The 9,962-nt window shown below is 38.3% G+C and overlaps 1 protein-coding gene across 1 annotated transcript; it reads left to right on the top strand.

The window, feature by feature from the left end:
* The first annotated feature begins 52 nt into the window (after window positions 1-52).
* LOC101860121 (mitochondrial mRNA pseudouridine synthase RPUSD3) lies at window positions 53-8,654 on the top strand. Its single transcript, XM_013087644.2, has 8 exons — window positions 53-560; window positions 1,420-1,464; window positions 3,155-3,296; window positions 4,255-4,362; window positions 4,938-5,025; window positions 5,883-6,015; window positions 7,404-7,543; window positions 8,402-8,654. Exons 1-8 carry the CDS (start codon window positions 323-325, stop codon window positions 8,618-8,620), a joined length of 1,113 nt encoding a protein of 370 aa, XP_012943098.1. The 5' UTR covers window positions 53-322; the 3' UTR covers window positions 8,621-8,654.
* The last annotated feature ends 1,308 nt before the right edge of the window (window positions 8,655-9,962 follow it).

The raw sequence follows: 9,962 nt of genomic DNA, 5'->3' as shown, positions 1-9,962 counted from the left end.
ACTGATTATATTTTTAGCATAGTGGGTATTCCCTAAAATTCCCGGTACTTTTCTTCCGCCGTTGGTTGCTCGGATGTCAAGGTAGCCTTTTCCTTTCCCCAAGAGACACGACACTTAAAACCTTTCTTGGGCTTGATTGGAATTCTGTTCTTATTATAGAATTACCCAGCGTAGATATATTTCTACCAGCAAAATTCTTTCTTGCCGTTTTCTTCTGGATATTCCTCTGTTTCTCATGCCCATGCCAATGTCAATGTTCAATGTGAAAGTGAAAGTAGATTCTCTGTGACTGTGACTAACACTAACACGTACAAGAACCAAAATGTCGAAGATAATGTGTTCGTTACTCCGTGGTTTTTCTTTGAACAATCCAGTTAATTATTATCCAGTTGGTGTTGCTATATGGAAGACCTGCGCCTTGCACACTCATCACACTGGTCTAACCAGGGGATGTTGCAGACAACAGGCAAAAGTAAAAGACAGGCACAGGGGAAACTCCTCGACCAGGGCCCTGTCCGGCAGTGACAGCAATATCTCTTGTCAGGTCATCTATGAAGACGGTGAGTTTATGTGTGTGTGGTTTGGGGTACCATAAAAAAATAGGGGGGGGGGGGGGGGGGATGTGGCTCAGTTTCAACAAACTCGGATTCATTCCATGAAAACTGGGACTTAACTAAAGGAGTTGGATTCCCCGATTTTTGGCATTTTAATGCATATAAAAATCAATCAAAATACCTCGGATTCAATGAACACGTAAATGAGTAAGTTGAGATTCAACGAAGTCACTTGCAGGGTGGACTGTTCTATGTGACCAATCAGCAGCCTCCTTTCATACCAACACATGTGTTCCATGATGTCTTAGCGTGTATCGGGGTCAGAAGGGCGGCCAGTACATGTATGACGTGTGGCTGTGTGTGTCTGGGGGGATGGGGGTAGGTGTAGCTGTATTATTAGTGTTATTCATCAGTTCATGCCCTATCATCATCGTCATCACTCTGCGCCCCTCGGGGACTCATGCGTGTAGATCTAGTTTTATTTGTCAGTGCGATCACTCATCATTTCATTCCGTTCTACATCACCGTCTTGTGTTTTCCATTTCATTTCAGTTGATGTCGTCATCTCTTGTATCCCCGTTGAATTATTAAAAGTTCTTTGATGTTATCCGACAAGTGATGAGTCATTCTTTAGTAGGGGATACAAACAGTCCGGGCATGGAATGTCAGAAGAAATACAAACGGAACACATTTTATTTTCCCCGGCTACTGATCAATATTACAATGATAAACACATCTTGACATATATATATATATATTGAATTAGAGTAATATTCTGGGATTGTTCATGACTTTAAAACATTTTTTTTTCGTCCTTGTATGGAATAAGTCAGTGAGTATGCTTCTTTTTTTTTTTTCCTTTCAGAAAATGTACTTGCTCTCAATAAACCACAGTATTTTTCAGTCTATGGTAAGTTTTTACAAATTTTGTCAATTTGTTTTTCTTTATAATCATGGAACTCTAAATAGGCTTATTTGTCTTTTTTTTTAAACATTGTACGGGTATGGGTCATACATGTTGTTATCATTTTTAACTCTTTATTACAGTACTTGTATGTGTGTCATTTCTTTAACTTTAGTGTCTCAGCACTGTATGTTACTTGTAATCAAGTACAAGAAAGGATGTCTCTGGCTTGGCTTTTAATTCTCTGAGAAAATTAGGCCATCAACAAGTCCTCTCCAAGGATGTCTGCTATGTGCATCGTTCCTTTCTCCCATTGCCTTCACATTTGTCCATCTCACTCGGCAATATTACGTTGATGAAGGCTTGGAGCTTCCTCTCTACATCAATTGTTTGTCTTTAGGTCTCTGTTCCATACTTCAGAACAGATTTTACATCACTATTGAATAGCCTTAGCTTCACACTCTTACTCAATTCTTTGGACATTTCGTATCATACTAAAGGCTGCCCTTGCCGTTTAGATCCTCACCTTGATATCCTTGTCAGTTCCTCCTTTTTTGTTGATGACATTTTCTATGCAGGTGAAAGATTCCATGTCCTTTCTGCTGAAGAGTGACGAGAGTCACTCCTGGTGTAATTGTCCTGAGGACTTATTTTTGATGCAGTGGATATGGCGTTCAATATTGCATTCCACCTTGTAAGAGATGTCCGTTTTCCATTTCACTTGGTTATGGCTGAAGAAGGAAAGTTCTATGTTGAGTCATCAGTAGAATCAAAATCTTGTTTTGACTTGATATTTACACTGAATTTTATTCTTAAGGAGATCTACAGCTCATACTAGCTCTCTCTCTTTTCCTGAGACATCCTAGTATACCCTTGTCCAATAACACTTACGTTGTTCCATTTTTCCTCCACTTGGAGTTCTTTGTATGGAGGTTGTTCCTCCTCCTTGGTAGACCACACTTGAAACTTGTTCTTCACTGCTATGTCGAATGACAATATCTACCACCTTCAGAGAAAGGAGCAGATCACAATCTTCCGCCTGCTAACATAACATATACAACTCAAATTCCACTTAAACAGAATAAAACCTGTACTTCCCCCAACATGTCCTTTGTGTGACAAAACATATGAGACTGTGGATTGTCACCTGTTCCACTGCACAATCCTAAATGGCATCTGAGCTATACTTCTCTCTATGAGACCTAATATTGACAACACATTCTATAGAACATTTAGCAACTGCAGCAAACCTGAGTTTGTCACTACATGGCATTGAACAAAAGGGCAAGAGCACAGCTGTTGCTGGATCAATAACAACAATAACAGCAATCGCTATATCAAAGCCCTCTTTATTACCGGTATAGTAGAATACTTGTTGACCTTTTTCTCCTCTTAAATAGTTTTTTTGTTCGTCACTTCAAATTAATAGTTTTTGATAAGGTTTTGATTTTTATGAATGGAGGGAAAATGTAAATGTTCAATGTGATGACTCATGTCTCCGTCTAGAGTCAAGAAAGGGAATGATAATTCATATTTAGGCCTATGCTTAATATGGCTTTTTATAAAGTTTTTTTTTCTTTTCTTGTCAAAGACAAAGTGGCCTTATTTGTTCAAATAATATGATGCCTAGTTCTGGATTACTTGTCAATCACCTTGATTGTTTAATGATTCTTGAAATGGTTTCTTTTATGTTCAGGGAAAAGCAACTATGCAGAAGAAGAAAGAAAAGATTCTAAAGACAATGCAGATACTGCCACAGAGTCTGTATCTCAACTTTTACCAGATTTGGCTGTCAATTTTGGATGTTCAGACTTGGAAATTGGTCTGTCTTTAAAGAGGTAAATATATGATATGTGTATTGTCAATTATGAATTTCATGATCAATTTTAGATAATTTAACTGTTTGTGTAAATAGATTTTTTTCCTCTTTTGCACCCTTGAATTTATAGATCCTATTGTCTCATATTTTAAAAATTACTTAAAGAATGCTTTGGTTGTATATGCTAACAAACTTTTCCTGCACTAGTCTGTTGTGTTTTGAAACTTTCAGACTTCCGAGACATTGATCTTCTCGATTCTCACTATGTATTGTTAAGAAACCAAATAATGTATTGCTGTGTATCATTTTCTATTTTGACTTTTAATGACAAGGTCTCTTTTCCTGTAAGCTACAGTGTTTTAGTGAAAGACTCCTAAGTAGTGCAATGACTGTCACATTATGCAGTGAGTTATCTTTAACAATTTTATTGCCTGAGTAGTTTTATAATCCTTCCAAAGAGCCCAAGATAATCTCTGGCCAGGCAGTGAAAGAGTTACGGCTAAGATGATGGCCGCTGTAGTCACTGTAGAGGTCAGTGTAACAATTGTGTGGTCTCCACAATAATGATGTGAAGGAAGAGGTTTACACATTGTGCAAGTGGGCAAACTGTCTCCAAGGACATTGGTATGATTGCTTTGAATTACACTCAGTAAGGAAAGGAATAGAGTCTCTATGATGACTCAGAATCATTTCCATATCCACGTGGTAGTACCATTGGTACAGAACGCAGCGCTCTGGACTCATCAAAATGATAGTTCAAAAAGCTCAAGAAAATACACAGCACAAAAACAAAGAAAGAACTAGTGAGATTGATAGTGTTTGAGCGCTTAATCAGCTGCTTCCCAGGAAGCTGAGAATGGTTCTGCATGCTCTAAGGCCTACTGGGATAATAACAGTTCAGCCACTTTCTGTAGAAAATGTATTTGGTCTCTGTAATTTCTGATTTATTTGTGCTTAATGTTTCGATTCTAAATCAGCTTCTACAGCGGTGTTGTGCTACTCAGTAAAACAAGTGAATCAAAGGCCAGTTTGGACAAATTTCTGTCAAAGGCAGCAGCACAGAAAGTACTGTTCATGTCTTATCTGTAAGTACAATGTCTGTTTATTGAATTGAAAGAAATTGACGGGCTTTCATTGATTATTAATAATGTACCACTGTTTAAAAATTCCACAGATGTAAAAGTTTCTAGTTAAGTTATTTTCAGTACTTCTGTTTCATGATGAGAGGGTTGAGGAGGTTAATATTGAGCCAGTTGTTGCAACTTGTCCTTTGAAATTTAAAAGAAGTCACCAAGTAACCCTGTTTGAAGTGATTTTTGTATTGGTTCTAGTTGTAGGAACGTTTTCTGTAGTTTGTTTCTACTCTTGATAGTACTTCGTTAAAAGTTGAATGAGAGGACTTTTTGAAACTGCTTGTTAGGTGGAATAAACGCAGCTTTTTATACTTTTCTTGGTTTATGATTATAGTGTGCCTCTGTATTTTTGTTTGTGCTTTTGTTTTGTGGGTTTTTTTTCTTTCTGTTTAGCATAACAGATATATGTAAAATTGTTGAGTATTTTAAGAAATGTCAAAGGGTTTCTTAGTATTTCAAATGAATATGATTATGATATTATCCCATGACTATAATCTTACTCTGGGGTTAATGTCTTTTTCCCCCAGTGCTATCACAGTGGGGATACCTCAGTGTGTTTATGGTGTACCACTCCATAGTTGTGTTGCTCGTGAATCTTTACATGGACTAGAAATGGTAAGATCTTGTTCTCTTAAAATATTTCCCGGTAGGTGGTTGGCGGGTGCTCTGGTGTGGTTTGCTCCTTCTTTCCTATCAGACATCTATCGTCTTTATCTCCCCTCTTTCTATTTTGTGTTTGTTTCTCTCTTGTAACACATCTAATCTTTGGCACTTATATGACCTTATTGTTTTGCAAGTGCAGTAAAACTTTAACTAAAATTATTTTTAAAGTATTTCCCTGCTAATTTTGTAATATAATTGATGAATTGCCCTTGGTTTTCTTATTCTAGTCTGTCCCAGAAATGGGCATTTGAAAGTGACAATCTTGAAAAGGATTTTTTCGTTAAAAAAAATTCTTAGCTCAAGGCCAACTTATTCATAACTGTTTCAGTTTCAGATATGGGATGGGTCGAGCAATTTTACTTAAAAGACCAGCCCCACAAGACCTGGGGGCTATTTTAGAGAAGTAAGAAAGTACTGCGCTGAAAGGAGAAGGGTTACCTTTAAACTCTCTCGGATTCAGTGTTTTTATTTTTTCAGTCGGTTTCTCATGTATGATCACATGTTAGTTTTGTGAGTTAATTCATCTTCCTCTTCTCTCAAGGTATCGGCAGGTGAGCACTCACTGTCCAACATCTGCACTTCACCTCAAAAGTTTGCAAAGATGTCACCTCAGTCTCATGTCTGATTGTAAGCTCAAAGATTTTAAAAAGGCGAAAAATTAGTGAAGACTGCAGAATTTCAATAAAACACTGTAAAGTTCAACGTTTCGCCCTGAGGGTAAAATAATAATGGCTACACTATGGAAACAAAAGTCTGCATACACTTACAGCATGATGCAGTCTCCTGTCTAGTGTTGATTTCCTTTCCAGAGTGTGATCCATGAGAAAGGCAGCCAGTCTGCTCGTAAAGATGGAAAGATGATGCTTCTGCCCCACACAGTTGAGCCTCTGGCTATAAATTCAGACCTTGGAGCTGCCCTGGTTAGGGTCACTGTGAACAAAGGTGAGCTGTGATGCTTTTTTCTTTTTTTTTACTTTTTCTTCTGTGTGGCGGAAATTTTGAGAAAATTTGTGTAATAGATGTCTGATGTCTGAGATGTGTGCAAGAATGACTACTTCTTTTGTAGTTTTCACTGGCCTACTCAACTGGAAATTGTGGGTAGTTGGGTGGCCACAGGGTGTGCCCTTGATCAAGACAAACTTAATCCTCGGTCAAGGTTAGGTCATGCATTTTTTCTGCTTGTGACGTTATGCTATTGATATGCATTTATTTCGAGAAACAAATCTCTTAGCAAGGATCAATGTCTTTTCTTTCTTTTTCTTTTTGAAATATTTATGATTTAAATTTGTTGTCACAGGCCAGGAATCTACATTAGCTTTAACACTGGCTTAGTAAGTAGGTGCTTCTCCACAGCAACCAGCTCAAACATGCTTCTCTCTGAAATTATCATCAATTTATATTTAATTTGTATAATCACGCTTGTAATAATACAACAGCGCTGCCTCCAGGAATGGATCAAGTAGTTTTCTCTTTTATCTGTCAACAACAGTCCTAGTTTAGTTCTTCTAAGAGTTTTACAGCTTACACAACACAAAAAGGTCATGGTAAGTGCCAAAGATTAGAGGTCTTACTAGAAAGTAACATACAAAAAAATGATTGACAAGAGATATGTTAACCCTATCTGTACATCTTGTTTTGCTATCGTATCCATACGACGTGGGGAACTCGGTGACACCACTTTCCAAAGACGAAATTTACTCGTTAATCCGATCCGTACGCTTTGCATAGTAGTCTGTCAAAATTATTTTTTGGGAAATATTGAAAGGTTCAAAGAGATCTTAGCTTTAGAAATATTCTAAAATGTGAAGAATACAACCCTGGGGGTACAAAATGACTCCAGGGCACTATACGGATAGGGTTAAGGAAGGTAGATGTTTGAAAAAAAAGCAAGCCTCACCAGAGCGCCTGTCACTCACCCACTTTTAACAATGGCTGCTACAAAAGCACTGTTTTTGTTTGTGGCGTCGGTAGTCTAGTGGTTAGGCTACCGGACTCGTAATCGTGAGATTGCAGGTTCGGGGATTCGAGCCATGGGCCCGACGTTGTGTCCTTGGGAAAGGCACTTTACACGAATTTCCCCACTTCACCCAGGTGAGAATGGGTACCCAGCTATAGACAGTGAAAGATCTGGCCAGTTTCTTAGTCTTTGAGCACTTAACCAACTGCTTGCACTGTATGCTTCCCGGGAAGCTGAGAATGTTTCTGAGTGTTCTGTGGTCTGCTGGGGGTAATAATATAGTGTAAAGCGCATAGAGCTTGCTTTCGAGTGGGGATATGCGCTATACAAATGCTATTTAATACTATTATTATTATTTGTGTATTCCCATCAGACAAGTGGGGGGCTTTGGAGGCCATCTTGAGCTACTACCTGAGCCCCGTGCTGGGAGACACCAAGTACTCTGCCCGCACACACACTGTGATGGGGGCACCCTTCCCCACCAGTCCACTCGCCGCTCCTCCCGGTCCACAGGTATATACGAGATATATATATATATAATTTCTTTATAATAATTATTTGACCTTTTCAACTCAAGAAACATGACTAGATTTTAAAAGGCAAAAAGTAGACTCATGGATTCAAACCTGCCAATACCTCACTAATTTCCTACAGTTGGATATACCTTGAAGTCACCTTTTAGTGTATATGTACTGCACTGATATATTAAATATGCTTATGTAATTTTTCTTAATTAACTTGCTGTCCAAAAGTCACTAGTATTTTAAAGAGGAAAAGGGATGGGGGGAAGGAGAGGACAGGGGGTTGGGAATAAAGCCTCCTGTCAAAAATTAGTAAAAATTGGGTTGATTATTGAGAACAAATAATCTACCTCTGAAAACAGCAAACCCTGCTGTTGTCCTCACATGACTTGATGACCTCTCAAAAAAGCTCTACCGAAGTCTCCTCATTGATCATGAGGCACTAAAAAAGCAAGTGCTGCGATTGTATAAGGCAATGGCAGGCAAAACATTCTCCGAAACGCAATCCCAATTTTGGGGCACACTTGTGACTTAGTTTTGGGATAGTGAGATGACTTTTAAAAAAATGCATTCTTGTGCCCTGTGCTTACTTGTTACGTGGTACAGCATTGGACTTACTATGAAAAAGTCCCATTAGAGATGGATGTTAAATTTGGAGGTCAATTCTTTTTACAATGTTGAAAGGGGCATCAAACCTGTACAGATTTTTTTGACTGAGTGTGTTTATACATGATTAAATATTACTTTATTAATAGAAGTTACTGTGACTTTTTAACCCCTGGGGTTATAGCTCATCCATATATATGAAGCTCATTCCGTGCAATCCTCTTTTTGTCTTCTGCTTCACTAGAGACTTCCAGCCAAACTACAGGCCTGCCTGACCTCCGACCTCAGCCTCTCACCAGTTGACCGATCTCGCCTGTTTCTCCACCGGCACCAAGTCAATCTGACCCAGTTCCCACGCAGAGCGGCTGCGCCTCTCGCCATCACTGCCACACCCCCCTCACACTTCCTGTCCACCCTCAAGTGTCTCGGCCTCTTCAGCGAGAAACTATTTCACCACTCTTGACAATAGCATAATAAAGAAAGAAACATCAAAACCATCAAGTCTTTTCAGTGATTGTTCTTTGTGGCACATTTATTTCCTCATAACATAATATTACAATTGAAGGCTACAGAAGAAACAACTGGTGATGTCAAAATCATAGTCGTCTTCTTCAAGTCTTCACGATGCAACAATGAAAACAATATAAAAATGACTCTTGTCTAAAAAACCACTAAGTGAATATTTCAACGATAGAACAAAAACAGTTTAAAAAATTATACACATGAAAGAAACAGGAAGTCTAAAATTTCAGTTTGTAGAAAAATATGACATCACCAGTTTTTTCCCCTGTAGTTTTCGACAGGTGTTTGATCAATAAGCACTGGACTCTTACAATAACGTCGTAAAATTGTTTAAAGACGAAGTTCAACGGTATAGTTCAAGAAATCTGCTTTTCACCTTCCACAAATTTTCATCTGTTCGATTCGGCAATTACTTCTCCGTCACGTCTTTAACACTTTGCAGTCACGCTGCCAGCAGTACAAAATACCCCATCTGGTCACCCAGCCAGGAGAGCGACTACAACAGACTTCTTGGGCCTGGCGCCGCACTGCACCAGGTGACCGGAACGAATAATTTTCACCGGCCCAAGTGACTGCAAAGTGTTAACTGGTTTAAATATGAACTGTTATAATGGACAATTAGTGTAAAACTTGCCTTAAATTTCTTCAGATGAGACGAAAATACTTCTCAACTTTTCCATTCTCCTGTCAAGGTATAATTTTGTGGGCTACAGGTTTCTTGAATAAACCGTTGGGTAACTGGTACATACAATAATACAAATCAGCAATTTTTACAGCAATTACTTCATCACAGACATTCAAATACAGCAGTGCAATGTATGAGAGGAACAGAAAAAAAAAAAAGAGAAAGAAGACAGTATTGTAAACTCTTTGTGGTAAAGAAATTTTTTTTATAAATATAGTGGAGTGTATTAAAATCAGATTTACACATCGCAAACCTGCAGGGATTACAAAGTTGGTTTTGAGTGAAGCTGCACACTTGTTTCATGCTTCCTGATTTTTGCAGAAAAAACATATTTTTGGCAATTGTTATGGACAGACTTTTCACACTAGACAGATTATATAGTGTAATTTGATCATCCAGGATCAACTTTGTTTTGTCTGTGTCATAATAGAATTGTAAATTGGCATGAAAATGTAGGATAAGGCTGCCAGCCCATAGACCACGCTCATTTTAGATAGGAAATTTTTTTGTTAGAATCTGTCAGTTTCTGTCCTTAAGGCCTGGATCGATAACAACAATAACAACAACTGTCCTTTTAAGGCTGCCTGTCCACAGACCA

This window comes from Aplysia californica, unplaced genomic scaffold (genome assembly GCF_000002075.1).
Source record: "Aplysia californica isolate F4 #8 unplaced genomic scaffold, AplCal3.0 scaffold00615, whole genome shotgun sequence".
Lineage (NCBI taxonomy): Eukaryota > Metazoa > Mollusca > Gastropoda > Aplysiida > Aplysiidae > Aplysia > Aplysia californica.
This window is presented reverse-complemented; position numbering and strand designations above follow the sequence as displayed.